The 18,847-nt window shown below is 43.0% G+C and overlaps 1 protein-coding gene across 4 annotated transcripts in view; it reads right to left on the minus strand.

Moving 5' to 3' along the window:
• The window catches only part of gbf1 (golgi brefeldin A resistant guanine nucleotide exchange factor 1), a 227,515-nt gene that overhangs the window by 117,447 nt on the left and 91,221 nt on the right, over window positions 1-18,847 (minus strand). For all 4 annotated transcript variants that reach the window (XM_061963809.1, XM_061963834.1, XM_061963827.1 and 1 more), the window contains exon 4: window positions 6,727-6,858. In XM_061963809.1, the coding sequence (XP_061819793.1) occupies window positions 6,727-6,858 (132 nt within the window). The remainder of the gene's footprint in view (window positions 1-6,726; window positions 6,859-18,847) is intronic.

Consider the following 18,847-nt stretch of genomic DNA (forward strand, 5'->3'; position numbering starts at 1 on the left):
TTTAGATTTTTTACAAATGTTTTGTTTGTGTTTTGTTTTATTTATAACAGACCCAATTGTTGGAGACCTCAACGTTCATGTCTGTTGTCCTCTGAAGTTTCTTTTTACATATTTGAGCTCTTTTAATTTCATGCAACATGTTGCTGCTACCACACAAGAACAGGGCCACGCTTTGGATCTTGTAATGACACAATCTTGATATACTTAACGTTCAAATACGTGATGCTATCTTTTCTGACCATATGCCCGTGTTGTTTGAATTCTCGCCCTGTCCACTGCTGCGGAGTTCTCCTCTGCCTTTAATTCCGTTCTGGACACTTGCCCACCCTCTCTTTAAATACAGAAGATGTGATGTCCTGCTTTCAAACTTTGTTGTCAAATTCTTGATTCTATTGATCCTTTAAAACTCATGAGCCCTAAGGCTAAAGGTGAGCCATGGTTAAATGACGTAACAAGAGAGGCTAGGCGTCAGTGCAGACAGGCAGTGTGTAAACGGAAGAAAGATACGCTTCATGTTCCCCATGCCATCATGAAAGACTCCTGGAAAGAGTTTCAGAACATTCTGAAGGTAGAAAAGAACAAACATTGTTCTGACATCATTACAAGTAATTTTAACAACCCACATGTTTTATTAAAAACAATTGATTCTATTTTAAATGTTCCCCAACCCACATGCTTAGCTTTGTCAGAGGTCTGTGAAAAATGCATTGACTTTTTGATTGATAAGGTTGACACAATTAGGGCAAACATTTCTCTCCCATCTTTTGACCCTTCTATTTTTGTCACCTGTCCATTCACTTCCAAGCAGTTTGAGCCGCTGTTTCTGTCCTTGTTCAACAAAATTGTATCACAACTCAAACCTGCAGCATGTTCCACTGACTAAATGCCAACTCGTCTGTTCAAAATTGTCTGGGATGGCATCGCCCCCCATGTCCAGTAAATAATCAACAGCAGTCTTGCTTCAGGGACTGTCTCAAATTATTTTAAGCAAGCTGTTGCGAAACCTCTGCTAAAGTAACCTAACTTAGATCCCTCTATATTATCACATTTTAGACCCAAGTCGAAGATTCCTTTTATTTCAAAGATTTTAGAAAAAACTGTGCTTTTACAATTTGTCTTATCTTGATTTGCACACCATTCTTGATGTTTTTAGTCTAGTTGTAAAGCCTTTCATAGCACCAAATTTGCACTTCTAAGGGTTTTCAATTACCTTTAATATCCATTGACTCTGGTGATTCTGCCATTTTAGTTATTTTAGATCGAACTGCTGCATTTGACACAGTAGATCACACAACTCTCATTAGTCGCTTGGAACAATGTGTGGGTTCAGGATGCACACCCAGAGTTTCCCCCTAGATTGCCAAGATACATGTGGCTGTGGGGTAGGGGTTAAGAGCGTGGCTTTGCGTGGTCACCACGACCTCATCGTAAAATTTGCATAATCTACTATGATGATATGATTTTCTTTAAAAAGGCTAAAAATATATATACATACATTTAAAAATAAATCTGTTTTTAATTACTTTCAACATATTTTATATCATTTTGCCATATTTCCAATTGTTGCTCCTTATTGCACTTTATCTGCTTTGAGAATTTTTCAAGTGTCTAAAGACTTTTTTAATGACTTTTTTAAATAAAAAACGACTAGTAAAAAATCCAGCATCTTTTTCTGGTGTAATGTTAAAATGTATTTGTGTTTAGAGCCTGTCTATTTGTCCCTCCATGTCCCTGACAAAAAAGGAGAGCGGCAGAAAGCATGACTTCACTTCATGTTGCAACTCCAGTTGGACTTTCTTTTTTTTAAAACCGCCACTGTCCTCTATGTTGGAATGAACCAGGCCTCAATCGCTCGATTGCAGCTCGTCCAAAATGCTGCTGCTCGCCTTTGAACTGTCACAAAAAAAACATGCGCACAATACCCCCATTTTAACATCCCTTCACTGGCATTTTAGAAATAATTGTATAATTGTCGTCTATCTGTTGGTCCTGTGCTGAGGTAGCGACTCGTCCAAGTGGTACCCTTTTTGTGATGATGCATATTGAAAGAAATGCATTTTTATTCTTATTTATTTTATTCTTATATCTTCTTATTTTATCTCTTTTGAGTTCAATGTCTTTTTTTTTTTTTTTTTTACAATTTACTGTCATTAATTTTATCCTGCTTCTAAATGTGTGTTTTAACTCCTGTGCAGCGCTTTGTGAAACTTTTATTGTTTTTTGAAAAGTGCTATATAAATAAAGCGGATTGGATTGCATGTTTTTGTGTCAAAATTATGACTGTTAAAGTTAATGTGTTAACTAATGCAAATAATCCCTACAAACATTGCATTAATCATTTATAAACACAGATTATTCAAACACATTATTTTGACTGCACACCCAAAGGGAATAAGCGGTAGAAAATGGATGGATGGATGGATGCTCTATTACCACTGGATGGTTACCAAAAAGGAGGAATGGGTTGTTATACGGTCGGTGATCGGGTAAATACATTGAACAACAACTGTTGGCAAATTTCACTTAAAATAAAACCTAACAGGACTTTCAATAAAACTGTAAGCAAATCTGTGCATTCAACTGCAACATGTTTAAAAATATAAATGTATGGCATTCTTTCCATGAAATTTTTTATTTTTTTTAAGTTGTATCAAAATATTTGGGTCTCTCTTAATTCATTAAAATTCTACATGCAAGTAGTTCACTGAGCTTAGTCACAAAACACAAAAATGTGGTTAATCGGAATAAAAAACTCAATTATTTGACAGCACAAAGCAATATAGAAATAACTTAATGTTCTGTTAATATTGCTGTTTAGAATATAACATCATGGCTTGACCAACTCTAATATAAAGACAAATGACTTATATATAAAATGTCCTTTAGGATTTGTTTGTATCTGAGCACTCCTGAAATAAATATTTGGTAACATTATCAATAAGGAATAAAATAGAAGGACTAATATATTTGATAATGGATGCTTTAAATACACTAGTACATAGTCCTTTTGCAGCAGTGATTATTGGCACAAAGCAAAACGTTTCTGGCTTTGGAAGGTGTTTGACCAGGAGATGGCAGTACTTGACAACATATCCACTTGGACTGTTTTTTACTGATATTTTATCAAATGTACTGCTGCTTGTCGATGATGATTTTAGTTGCATTTAGTAAAGGCAATCACTCAATGCATTGTTATAAACATGGACCCTAAATAAAAAAAGGCCTGTGAAGCGTAACACGGAACTCTCCTGAAGGAATCAATAAAGTACTATCTATCTATCTAATAGGCATGTTCTTGAACCTAAGCATTCTCTTTGTCATATTACAATATGTCACATTTATTGAATTGGTTAAAGCCCTTTAATAAAATAAATGCATTATAAATTAGAACTACTCTACAGTCATACTCAAAAAGATGGATTGCAAAGGTATTTTTTTCCTAAACATGCAATGTTAAGTTAAAGTTAAAGTACCAATGATTGTCTCACACACACTCGGTGTGGTGAAATGTGTCCTCTGCATTTGACCCATCCGCTTGTTCACCCCTTGGGAGGTAAGGGGAGCAGTGAGCAGCAGCGGTGGCCAGGGAATAATTTTTGGTGATTTAACCCCCAATTCCAACCCTTGATGCTGAGTGCCAAGCAGGGAGGTAATGGGTCCCATTTTTATAGTCTTTGGTATGACTCGGCCGGGGTTTGAACTCACAACCTACCGAGCTCAGTGCGGACACTCGAACACACAATATATCAGATGATTTAAACAATGCTCTAATTTTTTACAAATATGCCTGTTACCAATCTCCTGATATGCCTGCTATTCCATGTTTTAGAATGCTAAGTGACGATCAATGACGCTAACTGAAGCAACAGCAGTTTTTTTGTTTACATGTTAAAAGGGAACTGCACTTTTTTGGGAATGTTGCCTATAGTTCACAATCTTTATAAGAGACAAGAAGACAAAAGGTTTTTTGTTTTTTTTCACTTTGTAACATATAAAATTGGCTCGTTCTTGGTGGCTAGCAATAAAGCCAATGGGAGCAATTAATTCTACCACTAAATCACTTTAAAAATGCATTTAAAAACCATCACCAATACTTAATTTACGTTCCGTAACCTGTCTAGTAACCAAACTGTAGCGACATTGTTATTGTAAGAGCAAACACTCAGGAACTCTTTTGCTAGCATACTAACACATCGGCATGCTACATTGTTGGCCGTAAAACCGTAAAAATGCCTTTGAGTTTGTAATGCACAACACTTTGATGGGACTTCAATCTGTAATGGCTGAAAAACATGAATAATCATAATACAGTATCTGTAAAGTATTAGCCCACATTTCATGTTTTGTTTGTACACAGCTACCCAGACAGCGCATGCTGTCTGCCATGATACATGCATGACATACTGCATGTATCATGATCGATATAGTGTGACTCACTCGATGGACAGTTGTCTGTTTGGTCCAGCTCATCAGAGATGTTTTTCTGGGTGATTAATTATTATTACAATCTTTTTATGTCGAAATAGCATGGCTTTACTTTCACTTCACTCTCTCGGCTTCCGTTTGCTCCAACGTCTCACTCTTCCTTTGTACTCGCTTCTAGAAGCTGTAGTTTAGCCTCCATAAATTTAGATTAAAAAAGGTAAGGTTGTGAATCCTCATTTGTCCAAAAATAGTTGTCTTTGTTTTTGTTACCGATGATGCCATGATTAGAACAGACTCGTGTTTAAATCCGGAAGTAGGAACACGTGTTGTTGCCAGAAGTCGGACGTGCACTGCTATGGAAACGGAAATAAATGCCCCGAAGAATTAGTTCCGGCAATGAGGCAATTATTGAACATATTACAAATTGTTACGAACATGTCTGTAACTACACTATATATAATATGTATCCACTCGGCATCCATTGCACCGATCACCCAGGATGGGTCCCCACATCTGCGGTCCATTCCAAGATTTCTCGTTGTTCCCATTGGGGTGAGTTTTTGCTTGCCCTGATGTGGGATCTGAGCCGAGGATGTTGTTGTGGCTTGTGCAGCCCTTGGAGACATTTGTGATTTAGGGCTATATAAGTAAACTTTGATTGATTGGTTGAGAGAATACATATGACAACAGGACAAAAATCAAATATGGTGATGATTCAGAAATTGTTTGTTTGTTAAATGGATATCATGGGTAGGGATATATATCATTAAGATTGTACTGATATGATAACCTTATCGATGTTCCTTACTAATACCAGTATTTTCATGCATTTTAATTACCATTTATATTAGCACAAGAGGTTGAACACCTCCAACACAATGTACTGTAACATCTCACAACGGTAAAGTATTTTATCAACTGCTGTTTTTTTTTTTACAGTTTTAAACAAGTCAACTGTGTGTGCAGTGCAAAGTGAAATGCAGTTATGTCATCTTCTTGTAAAGACCACACAGATCCATCACTCTGTTTCTATTCATTACAATAGCACTCAGCTGGAATTAATATGTATGTATGGCATGCATGTGCAAATCACAGACCTTTTACAATATATCATATCAAATATAGCCTATAAATCCATACATACGAAATACACACCCACATAACATTAGCATGTTATGTGGGTGTGTATTTCGTAACAAAAGGAATTGTTATTTGTGTTTATGTTGCACACGTACGTATTGGGTGACAAACAGGAAGCCATACTGAGTGTTAACAGCGCAATGGGGTGATGTCAGACAGCAAACAGAGACCTGTCAGTTACAGCGGATGCTATCTTGCGTCAAAGCAACTCTATGGATTATTACATTACCTAAATTCTTCATGAGTGGTTTAATATAGGCCTGTGGTTTAATGGATCGCTCGGAGGACGGTTGATAAAACGCGGTCTTTGAGGAACTTTTGAGGAGGAAATATTGTTGTGTTACAAACTTTTGTTGTGTGTTTTTCCCTTATTTGTCATTGTTCAAAGCTTATGCTAATGTGTAGCAGTGGCAGCTGAACGAAATGTGACAGCGTGTCATAATAATGTCGGTCAGCTGAAACAAGCAGTATTGTTAGCCCAGAGTCTTCATGGTCCCCATGGACTGACCTAATTAGGAGCCAGTCCTAAAAAAAAAAAATGGTACTCGACATATATCCCTAATTATGGGTGTCTGTTGTCGAGTGCTATATCGTCATAGTTTGTTTACATGGACGAATCCTAGCAAGACGCAAAGATGAATCATGAAATGCAACCTCACCCAAGCAAAAACAATGCGTGATTTATTAGTCTTAATACCAATTTCCTTGACCGAACCACACACAAAGCAGTTGTAGACCTCCAGGCTTTTCCAAGTTTTCATCTTTTTTGTCATGTAGAATGACGTCTGGGGCACAAGATAGTTGGATAAGTGTGGGAACTCCATTGACGGATAATCCTTGATATCACACAGTACTAATCTTTTTTTGATAAAGTATAGGTATATATATATATGTACATAGCTTTTGCTCATATCTGTTTTTTGTAGAAAGGTCTAGGCCCCTTGCGTACTCAAGAGAGTTTGTGCGCTGCTTGCTGCACAACAGCCATCTTGGCTTGGTTGACCACTACTGTTTTCACTTCCGGGAAGAAGTCAAGTTACGGAATACAACAAGGCAAAAATTTACTTTGAAACATACTGAATGTAAAGAACATAAGACATGTTCAACATGATGAAGACGATTAGGCCAAATTGTTAGAAGCAGAGTAGCCAAACATCTTACCTATTAGGCCATATGACAGGAACTTGTTGACAGAGGTAAGGGCGAGACCTGTGATTGGTCCTGTGGTGTCCTCAGATCGCACAACCTCTAGAAAGGGTCTTAAAAAGACATTGGGTTCCACGTCTGACAGCTCTGAAACAAGAAAGCAGATCAACATGTCACACATTGCAAAAAGCCAACAATATTGGCAGAGTAGACATGGGGATCATCAGTGACCGGACCACATAGTGTATCACATACCGAGTGTAAATACTTCTATGAAAACACCCTAACACTCAAATACAGCATATTTTCTCACTCTATCACTTCATTAATCAGCAGGCTTTGCCAGATATTCCACTCCAGGAACCCACCTTCACCTTGCATGACTCCAAAAGACTCTATATTGGGTACTTTTCAAGAGACAATGAGGGTCTTGAGGGGGTGGCAAAACAATTAATAACGAAGAAACTTAGAGGTGTCATGCAGGCCATTGTCAAACATTCAGTACATGTCTTGGCAATCCCGCACAAATAATTACTCTATTGACGTTCTGAGTTAAAAAAAAAAAAAATGAGTCTCCTCCTTAAAATATCCAAATGTTTTAACTTTAACTTAATTTATGCATTTCACATTTGTTCACCTGGGGTTCTATTTTGTGTTGAGCAGTCATTTTACATTGTAGTCACAAAGAAAAACTAAATTTCCTGTGAAGCACCGGTATACAATATAGTAGGGCTGTCCCGATCCAGAGCAGATATCAATCCGATTTCATTTTTTTAAAAAAACAAAAAAAAAACGAATATATGTGCTTGCATGTAAAATGTGTGATATCATTTCTGATACAAGCAGGCCGGGACAGCCCTACAATGTAGTATTATAATATATGATACCAGAGTGATGCATACTTCATAACCATTGAACACTCAACCTTATTAGATGTAAAGATAAATTCCTGAAATACAAAATAATTACGGTGGTGAGAAAAAGTGATCTTGATTTTTTCTATCAACAACCAAGAAAGACATAAAAGTAGGTTTTACTATCCATGACTCTTGGCTGTGGAAAAAACCAGATAGTATTGATGGAAGCCGAGTGTTGAAATTAATCTGTCAATAGATCCTGATGAAGACTTGATCACAGGCGGTTACCCTGAAACTGCTATGGCTGCTTTCACAAAGACCACAGATTGGAAAGTTTGATTGTGTTTTATTTATCTGGCTGGCCAGCAATGTGTCATTGGTCATCACCAATCATCTTAGATTAAGCCTCAATTGAGGCTGAGTTTAAAGTCAGACTAACCAATAACAACTAAAAAACATTTGAGGTGTAAAGCCATCTGACACGTATCCATATAAGGATGGAGCTTCCACATTGAAGAGAATGTGCAAGCCCCTATTGGTTGAAAAAGAAGTTGTAAGAGCTAAAGTAGGTACCGTATATTTTGGACTATAAGTCGCAGTTTTTTTCATAGTTTGGCCGTGGGTGTGACGTATACTCCGGAGCGACTTATGTATGAAATTATTAACACATTAAAGTAAAATATCAAATAAAATTATTTATCTCATTCGCGTGAGCGACGAAGCAAATGGCAGCCATCGTCACACACACGTCAGCAATCGTCACTCACACGTCAACCAATGAGAATTTGGCGGGGGAGGGTCATGGCAGAAGTGCATTGTGGGTCATAGGATGCTAACTGCTATATGCTATACGCTACTGCCGTAGCTATTAAAATGGATCACATCAACATTGGCGGTAACTTATAAAAACTGAGAAGGACTGAACTAAAATGGCACCGAAAAGGAAATCATATACTGGAGATTACAAGCTGGACATAGTGAAATATGCAGCAGAGAACGGCAATCGAGCAGCAGAAAGAAAGGACGCGAGCGGGGCGCATACCAGAGGCGACACCGGGGAGGAAGATTTCATCGGATTTAGCGATCGGGAGTGACACATTGTTTGGTAAACGTATAGCATGTTCTATATGTTATAGTTATTTGAATGACTCTTACCATAATATGTTACGTTAACATACCAGGCACGTTCTCAGTTGGTTATTAATGCGTCATATGGCGTACACTTATTCAGCCTGTTGTTCACTATTCTTTATTTATTTTAAATTGCCTTTCAAATGTCTATTCTTGGTGTTGGATTTTATCAAATACATTTCCTCCAAAAATGCGACTTATACTCCAGTGCGACGTATACAGGTAAAAGCCAGTAAATTAGAATATTTTGAAAAACTTGATTTATTTCAGTAATTGCATTCAAAAGGTGTAACTTGTACATTATATTTATTCATTGCACACAGACTGATGCATTCAAATGTTTATTTCATTTAATTTTGATGATTTGAAGTGGCAACAAATGAAAATCCAAAATTCCGTGTGTCACAAAATTAGAATATTACTTAAGGCTAATACAAAAAAGGGATTTTTAGAAATGTTGGCCAACTGAAAAGTATGAAAATGAAAAATATGAGCATGTACAATACTCAATACTTGGTTGGAGCTCCTTTTGCCTCAATTACTGCGTTAATGCGGCGTGGCATGGAGTCGATGAGTTTCTGGTACTGCTCAGGTGTTATGAGAGCCCAGGTTGCTCTGATAGTGGCCTTCAACTCTTCTGCGTTTTTGGGTCTGGCATTCTGCATCTTCCTTTTCACAATACCCCACAGATTTTCTATGGGGCTAAGGTCAGGGGAGTTGGCAGGCCAATTTAGAACAGAAATACCATGGTCCGTAAACCAGGCACGGGTAGATTTTGCGCTGTGTGCAGGCGCCAAGTCCTGTTGGAACTTGAAATCTCCATCTCCATAGAGCAGGTCAGCAGCAGGAAGCATGAAGTGCTCTAAAACTTGCTGGTAGACGGCTGCGTTGACCCTGGATCTAGTGTAAAGTTTCCACCATCAGTGATGGTTTGGGGTGCCATGTCATCTGCTGGTGTCGGTCCACTCTGTTTCCTGAGATCCAGGGTCAACGCAGCCGTCTACCAGCAAGTTTTAGAGCACTTCATGCTTCCTGCTGCTGACCTGCTCTATGGAGATGGAGATTTCAAGTTCCAACAGGACTTGGCGCCTGCACACAGCGCAAAATCTACCCGTGCCTGGTTTACGGACCATGGGATTTCTGTTCTAAATTGGCCCGCCAACTCCCCTGACCTTAGCCCCATAGAAAATCTGTGGGGTATTGTGAAAAGGAAGATGCAGAATGCCAGACCCAAAAACGCAGAAGAGTTGAAGGCCACTATCAGAGCAACCTGGGCTCTCATAACACCTGAGCAGTGCCAGAAACTCATCGACTCCATGCCACGCCGCATTAACGCAGTAATTGAGGCAAAAGGAGCTCCAACCAAGTATTGAGTATTGTACATGCTCATATTTTTCATTGTCATACTTTTCTGTTGGCCAACATTTCTAAAAATCCCTTTTTTGTATTAGCCTTAAGTAATATTCTAATTTTGTGACACACGGAATTTTGGATTTTCATTTGTTGCCACTTCAAATCATCAAAATTAAATGAAATAAACATTTGAATGCATCAGTCTGTGTGCAATGAATAAATATAATGTACAAGTTACACCTTTTGAATGCAATTACTGAAATAAATCAAGTTTTTCAAAATATTCTAATTTACTGGCTTTTACCTGTATATGTTTTTTTCCTTCTATATTGTGCATTTTCGGCCGGTACGACGTATACTCTGGAGCGACTTATAGTCCGAAAAATACGGTATGTACGGATCTTATTGACCATGAGCATAATCCCATCTACCTTCACCATGGTAGAACCCCATCTTTCTGCTTCACGGGGTATCCTGCCATGTGTGGATTAGCACTCACAGTGAACTCAGCAGAAAGAGAAGATGAGGGGGGAGCTAGGGGTGAACCTATGCCCCCACGAGACCAGCTATGGATGAAGCTGGCTTACTGCAGAAAGAGAAACCGTCTTTAACACATGCACATCTATTGGCACTGGAGCAGAAAAGGCTTACAATACCCGGAGCAAAAACAGGAGATGAAACTGAGCCGCAGACACACATTATTATGCAGACAATGAAGGGAAAAACATAGACCATCAGAAATGAAATACAAACAATGCCCACATTGTACCAAAGCTGACGATAAAACACACAATTATTTCCATCTGGAGCCTACAGAGATTATTGTAAGTCTACCTAAGCGGAGTCAAGAGTTACACAAACAAGACAGTCTTAGATAGAGTAACAAGCTGAGGAGTACAGTAGGTACATGAAAGGCAGAAGAGGATTACAGTTTTACACTCCCCGATGTGCAACTCAGTGTTATCTTCATCGCACAAGTTTAATTTAGGGTGTGTTTACATTTCACTAAATCTATTCTAGTGTTTGGAGGAGCTAACATTATTTTATTCGCAAATATATTTTAAATGTCCTAATACTTTAGTAACACATGAGCTTTACATTGAATGCAGTATTTCTCTCGGTCTACAGCTTTGGAGGACAAGGGTTTATCCACACAATCACAAGCACACATGCACGTACAAAGCGTAGCCGACTGTATTGAAAACGTCGCTCGTGAAAAATGGTGACGAAAGAGAAGCAGTGTTTTTTCAACTGGAAATCATTAATGGTTACAACAATCACTTTGAATGCAAATGTTGATCCCAATTCGTAAAATAAGCTATTTGTGCCCTCTACTGCAGGGTAGGATGTCCAGTTCAGATGTTTTTTGTCAAATCTAATCTTTTTATGTAGTCGTTCACATGCTAAAAAAAACTGTGATGTCTAATGTGAACACAATCTGACCCAAATGCAGACATGACGTTACACATGCTTAGACTTAGACTTAGACTTCCTTTTTATTGTCATTCAAATTTGAACTTTACAGCACAGATAAGAACGAAATTTCGTTACATAAGCTCATGGTAGTGCAGGATAAAAAAGCAATAAGGTACATATATAAATAAATAAATACTGTATATATAAATAATATATATAATATATATATATATATATACATATATATATATATAATAAATAAATATATATAAATATATATAAATAAATAAATAGATTATTGTACAGATAAATATATTGTACTTTTTCACATGCGTCCACGTGTATGGATGTATGTTGTATTGTCTTTTTTATTCCAGCGAGTTAATCCATTTTGGGGGGAGTTGAGGTGATAATTTAATTATGATGCGTTCAAGAGTCTTACGGCTTGAGGGAAGAAGCTGTTACAGAACCTACCTTACAGGACGGCGTGGCGCAGTGGAAGAGTGGCCGTGCGCGACCCGAGGGTCCCTGGTTCAATCCCCACCTAGTACCAACCTCGTCATGTCCGTTGTGTCCTGAGCAAGACACTTCACCCTTGCTCCTGATGGGTGAAGTGTCAAAGTGCTTTGAGTACCTTGAAGGTAGAAAAGCGCTATACAAGTACAACCCATTTATCATTTATCATTTAACCTGGAGGTTCTGCTTCGGAGGCTGTGGAACCTCTTTCTAGAGTCCAGCAGTGAAAACAGTCCTTGGTGGGGGTGGGAGGAGTCTTTGCAGATTTTCTGAGCCCTGGTCAGGCAGCGGCTTTTTGCGATCTCCTGGATAGGAGGAAGAGGAGTCCTGATGATCTTTTCCGCCGTCCTCACCACTCTCTGGAGAGACTTCCAGTCTGAGGCATTGCAGGCTCCAGTCCAGACAGAGATGCTGTTGGTCAGCAGGCTCTCTATAGTGCCTCTGTAGAATGTGGTGAGAATGGGGGGAGAGAGCTGTGCTCTTTTCATCCGACGCAAAAAGTGCATGCGCTGCTGAGCCCTTTTTACAAGAGCTCCGGTGTGTAGGGACCAGGTTATATTGTCTGTTATCTGCACCCCCAGGAACTTGGTGCTGCTTACTTTCTCCACCGCTGTGCCGTTGATGTAGAGTGGAGCGTGGCTGGACTGGTGCTTCCTGAAGTCAACGATGATCTCCTTGGTCTTGTTGACATTCAGGACCAGGTTGTTGGTTCTGCACCAGTCAACCAGATGTTTCACCTCCTCCCTGTAGTCAATGCCGTTGTTGTCACGGATGAGGCCCACTACTGTCGTGTCGTCTGCATACTTCACAATGTGGTTAGTAGTGGACCTAGCGCAGCAGTCATGAGTCATCAACGTGAACAGCAGCGGACTCAGGACGCAGCCCTGGGGGGAGCCGGTGCTCAGGGAGATGGCACTGGAGGTGTTGTTGCCCACTCAAACAGATTGGGGTCTGTCTGTGAGGAAGTCAAGCAGCCAGTTGCAAAGGGGGGGTACTGAATCCAAGGGGGACCAGTTTGCTCACCAAGTGCTGCGGGATGACGGTGTTGAATGCTGAGCTGAAGTCCAGGAACAACATCCGCATGTGTGTGTCCTTTCCTTCCAGATGTTCTAAGCTCAGGTGGAGTGCAGAGGAGATGGCGTCCTCTGTGGAGCGGTTAGGGCGATAAGCAAACTGGTATGGGTCCAATGTGGGGGGAAGTCTGGAGACAATATATTCCTTTACCAGCCTCTCGAAGCACTTCATTATGATAGGGGTGAGTGCAACGGGGTGCTAATCATTGAGGGAGGAGATTGTGGGGGTTTTTGGCACTGGAATGATTGTGGATGTCTTAAAACATGATGGTACCACAGCCTGGGTCAGTGAGATGTTGAAGATGTCTGTGAGAACCCCAGCCAGCTGGTGTGCACATCCTTTAAGCACCTTGCCCGGAATGTCATCAGGTCCCGGTGCTTTCCGGGGGTTCACTCTCCTCTGGGTTTTCCGGACATCCGCTATATCCAAGTTGAGCGGCTGCTCATCCGGGCGAGGGATGGATTTTCTCGCCGGAGTGGTGTTAAGTGCCTCAAACCTTGCAAAGTAGTTGTTAAGGTCATCTAGGAAGCTGATACTGTTGTCACAGGGACAGGGGGCAGCTTTATAGTCCGTGATGACCTGTATGCCCTGCCACATTCGTCTAGTGTTTGTAGGGTTCTCGAAGAAGTCCTGCACTTTCTGACTGTGAGCACGCTTAGCAACTTTAATGGCACGGTTCAGGTTAGCTCTGGCTGATTTTAATGCCACCATGTCGCCAGACTTGAAAGCCTTGTTCCGAGCCTTCAGCATTGTACGTACCTCACTGTTCATCCAGGGTTTTTCGTTGGCCCGTGTGGGGATGTTTTTGATCACACTGACATCCTCCATGCACTTCTGACTGTATGCGGACACAGACTCTGCATACTCCTCAACACACGTGTGGTGATTTTCAGTGGCGGCTGCTTTGAACATGTCCTAGTCTGTGGTTTCGAAGCAGTTTTGTGCTTCCATTGCTCCCTCTGGCCAGGTTCTCACCTGCTTCACTGTAGCTTGCTTCCTGATCAGCAGGGGCTTATATGCAGGAATTAGCATCACAGATAGATGGTCTAAAGAGCCGAGGTGGGGGCGTGGTGCAGCTTTATACGCCTGTTTAATATTACTAAAAACCAAGTCCAGCTTGCTTCCACCCCTGGTTGCAAAATTCACATATTGATGGAAATGAGGGAAAACTGTTTTCATGTTAGCTTGATTAAAATCCCCTGCCACGATGAAAACTCCCTCTGGATGTGTAGTTTGCAGTTCATTGATGGAGCTGTACAAAGCATTCAAAGCTTCTTTGGTGTTAGCACTGGGGGTAATGTACACTACTGTGAAGATCATAGCACTGAATTCCCTGGGTAAATAAAATGGCCTGCATTTTATAGTTAATAGTTCAACATCAGGAGAGCAGTGACGTGATACTATCTTCCCATTATTGCACCAGTTATGCTGCAGAGTTTATGGAAGTAAACAAGGCTCCAATTCTAGTAGGTCTCAGTCCTGGCACTTTTGTGGCATTTTCATGGATTTTGTGCAATCAAAAGCTACATTCACAGTGCTGGGTAGGATGTCTGATTCAGATTTTTTTGTCAAATCCGATCTTTTTATGAAGTCATTCACATTTCCAAAAATATGTGATGTCTAATGTGAGCGCTATCTGACCCGCATGCAGACATGACGTTATTACGTCACACGTGCTGCAGTGTTTACAGAAGTAAACATGTCTCCAGTTCTAGTAGGTCTCAGTCATGGTGCATATGTGGCAATTTCAAGGATTTTGTGTAATCAAAGACCACATTTTCTGAACGGAATCATTGCGCGCAGAAGATTGGGAAAGGAAGAAAGCAAGCATTATAAATCTTGCAGTATGCAGGACATTTGTTTCAATGTCTGCTCCGTAGATAGAGCGTGTGGGCGAGCAGTCGAGTCGAAGACAGCTGGTGGAACATTGACATGAGCTCCTAAAACATTATGTTCGTCTATTTTCTGCTCATTTGTCAACTATTTATTTTGCAACTGTTTATTTTGTCGATGATCATAGGAGCTATGTTGTCCGGGGGCTTTATGCCCCCTGGTAGGGTCTCCCAAGGCAAACTGGTCCTAGGTGAGGGATCAGACAAAGAGCAGCTCGAAGATCTCTATGAGGAACACTGACAAGGAACCCAGATTTCCCTCGCCCGGACGCGGGTCACCGGGGCCCCCCTCTGGAGCCAGGCCCGGAGGTGGGGCACGATGGCGAGCGCCTGGTGACCGGGCCTGCCCCCATGGGGCCCGGCCGGGCACAGCCCGAAGAGGCAACGTGGGTCCCCCCTCCAATGGGCTCACCACCCATAGCAGGGGTCATAGAGGTCGGGTGCGATGTGAGCTGGGCGGCAGCCGAAGGCAGGGCACTTGGCGGTCCGATCCTCGGCTACAGAAGCTAGCTCTTGGGACATGGAACGTCACCTCGCTGGGGGGAAAGGAGCCTGAGCTAGTGCGCGAGGTGGAGAAGTTCCGGCTAGATATAGTCGGACTCACTTCGACGTACAGCAAGGGCTCTGGAACCACTTCTCTCGAGAGGGGCTGGACTCTCTTCTACTCTGGCGTTGCCGGCAGTGAGAGGCGACGGGCTGGGGTGGCAATTCTTGTTTACCCCCGGCTCAGAGCCTGCACATTGGAGTTCAACCCGGTGGACGAGAGGGTAGCTTCCCTCCGCCTTCGGGTGGGGGAACGGGTCCTGACTGTGGTTTGCGCTTATGCGCCAAACCGCAGCTCAGAGTACCCACCCTTTTTGGATTCACTCGAGGGAGTACTTGAGAGTGCGCCCCCGGGTGATTCCCTCGTTCTACTGGGAGACTTCAATGCTCATGTTGGCAGCGACAGTGAAACCTGGAGAGGCGTGATTGGGAAGAATGGCCGCCCGGATCTGAATCCGAGTGGTGTTTTGTTATTGGACTTTTGTGCTCGTCACAGATTGTCAATAACAAACACCATGTTCAAACATAAGGGTGTCCATATGTGCACTTGGCACCAGGACACCCTAGGCCGCAGTTCCATGATCGACTTTGTAGTTGTGTCATCGGATTTGCGGCCTCATGTTTTGGACACTCGGGTGAAGAGAGGGGCGGAGCTTTCTACCGATCACCACCTGGTGGTGAGTTGGCTGCGATGGTGGGGGAGGATGCCGGACAGACCTGGCAGGCCCAAACGCATTGTGAGGGTTTGCTGGGAACGTCTGGCAGAGTCTCCTGTCAGAGAGAGTTTCAATTCCCACCTCCGGAAGAACTTTGAACATGTCACGAGGGAGGTGCTGGACATTGAGTCCAAATGGACCATGTTCCGCGCCTCTATTGTCGAGGCGGCTGATTGGAGCTGTGGCCGCAAGGTAGTTGGTGCTTGTCGTGGCGGTAATCCTAGAACCCGTTGGTGGACACCGGCGGTGAGGGATGCCGTCAAGCTGAAGAAGGAGTCCTATCGGGTTCTTTTGGCTCATAGGACTCCTGAGGCAGCGGACAAGTACCGACAGGCCAAGCGGTGTGAGGCTTCAGCGGTCGCAGAGGCAAAAACTCGGACATGGGAGGAGTTCGGTGAGGCCATGGAAAACGACTTCCGGACGGCTTCGAAGCAATTCTGGTCCACCATCCGCCGCCTCAGGAAGGGGAAGCAGTGCACTATCAACACCGTGTATGGTGAGGATGGTGTTCTGCTGACCTCGACTGCGGATGTTGTGGATCGGTGGAGGGAATACTTCGAAGACCTCCTCAATCCCACCAACACGTCTTCCTATGAGGAAGCAGTGCCTGGGGAGTCTGTGGTGGGCTCTCCTATTTCTGGGGCTGAGGTTGCTGAGGTAGTTAAAAAGCTCCTCGGTGGCAAGGCCCCGGGGGTAGATGAGATCCGCCCGGAGTTCCTTAAGGCTCTGGATGCTGTGGGGCTGTCTTGGTTGACAAGACTCTGCAGCATCGCGTGGACATCAGGGGCGGTACCTCTGGATTGGCAGACCGGGGTGGTGGTTCCTCTCTTTAAGAAGGGGAATCGGAGGGTGTTGTCTAACTATCGTGGGATCACACTCCTCAGCCTTCCCGGTAAGGTCTATTCAGGTGTACTGGAGAGGAGGCTACGCCGGATAGTCGAACCTCGGATTCAGGAGGAACAGTGTGGTTTTCGTCCTGGTCGTGGAACTGTGGACCAGCTCTATACTCTCGGCAGGGTCCTTGAGGGTGCATGGGAGTTTGCCCAACCAGTCTACATGTGTTTTGTGGACTTGGAGAAAGCATTCGACCGTGTCCCTCGGGAAGTCCTGTGGGGAGTGCTCAGAGAGTACGGGGTATCGGACTGTCTGATTGTGGCAGTCCGCTCCCTGTATGATCAGTGCCAGAGCTTGGTCCGCATTGCCGGTAGTAAGTCGGACACGTTTCCAGTGAGGGTTGGACTCCGCCAAGGCTGCCCTTTGTCACCGATTCTGTTCATAACTTTTATGGACAGAATTTCTAGGCGCAGTCAAGGCGTTGAGGGGATCTGGTTTGGTGGCTGCAGGATTAGGTCTCTGCTTTTTGCAGATGATGTGGTCCTGATGGCTTCATCTGGCCAGGATCTTCAGCTCTCACTGGATCGGTTCGCAGCTGAGTGTGAAGCGACTGGGATGAGAATCAGCACCTCCAAGTCCGAGTCCATGGTTCTCGCCCGGAAAAGGGTGGAGTGCCATCTCCGGGTTGGGGAGGAGATCTTGCCCCAAGTGGAGGAGTTCAAGTACCTCGGAGTCTTGTTCACGAGTGGGGGAAGAGTGGATCGTGAGATCGACAGGCGGATCGGTGCGGCGTCTTCAGTAATGCGGACGGTGTATCGATCCGTTGTGGTGAAGAAGGAGTTGAGCCGGAAGGCAAAGCTCTCAATTTACCGGTCGATCTACGTTCCCATCCTCACCTATGGTCATGAGCTTTGGGTTATGACCGAAAGGACAAGATCACGGGTACAAGCGGCCGAAATGAGTTTCCTCCGCCGGGTGGCAAGGCTCTCCCTTAGAGATAGGGTGAGAAGCTCTGCCATCCGGGAGGAGCTCAAAGTAAAGCCGCTGCTCCTCCACATCGAGAGGAGCCAGATGAGGTGGTTCGGGCATCTGGTCAGGATGCCACCCGAACGCCTCCCTAGGGAGGTGTTTAGGGCACGTCCCACCGGTAGGAGGCCGCGGGGAAGACCCAGGACACGTTGGGAAGACTATGTCTCCCGGCTGGCCTGGGAACGCCTCGGGGTCCCACAGGAAGAGCTGGACGAAGTGGCTGGGGAGAGGGAAGTCTGGGCTTCCCTGCTTAAGCTGCTGCCCCCGCGACCCGACCTCGGATAAGCGGAAGAAGATGGATGGATGGATGGATATTTTGTCGAATAATTATGATACTTAGAGCTTTTTGATTATGTTCTGGTCGGATGAATGCGACCGAAGCGTTCGCACTGCAATCGCATCACATACTTAAGAGGCTTGGCTCAGATTTGAAAAATCCAAAATTGCACCGTTCACATTCACATGAAAAAAATTCCAATACAGGTCACATTTGAGCAATAAAACATCGGAATTGACCTGCAGTGTGAATAAGGCCAAAGTCAACATTTTCTGAACCGAATTATTGCGCGCATAAGATTAATAAGTAAGATACATATCTGATTTATATCCACATACGATAGAAGCCTGGGTCAAATATGAAAAGTATGAATTGCACTGTTCACATTGACATGAAAAAAATCAGATACAGGTCACATATAGGCAAGAAAATCGGAACTGACTTGCAGTGTGAAGAAAGCCATATACACTCAGAAAATACACTCAGATGTACAGAAGT

Source organism: Nerophis lumbriciformis, linkage group LG02, assembly GCF_033978685.3.
Source record: "Nerophis lumbriciformis linkage group LG02, RoL_Nlum_v2.1, whole genome shotgun sequence".
NCBI lineage: Eukaryota > Metazoa > Chordata > Actinopteri > Syngnathiformes > Syngnathidae > Nerophis > Nerophis lumbriciformis.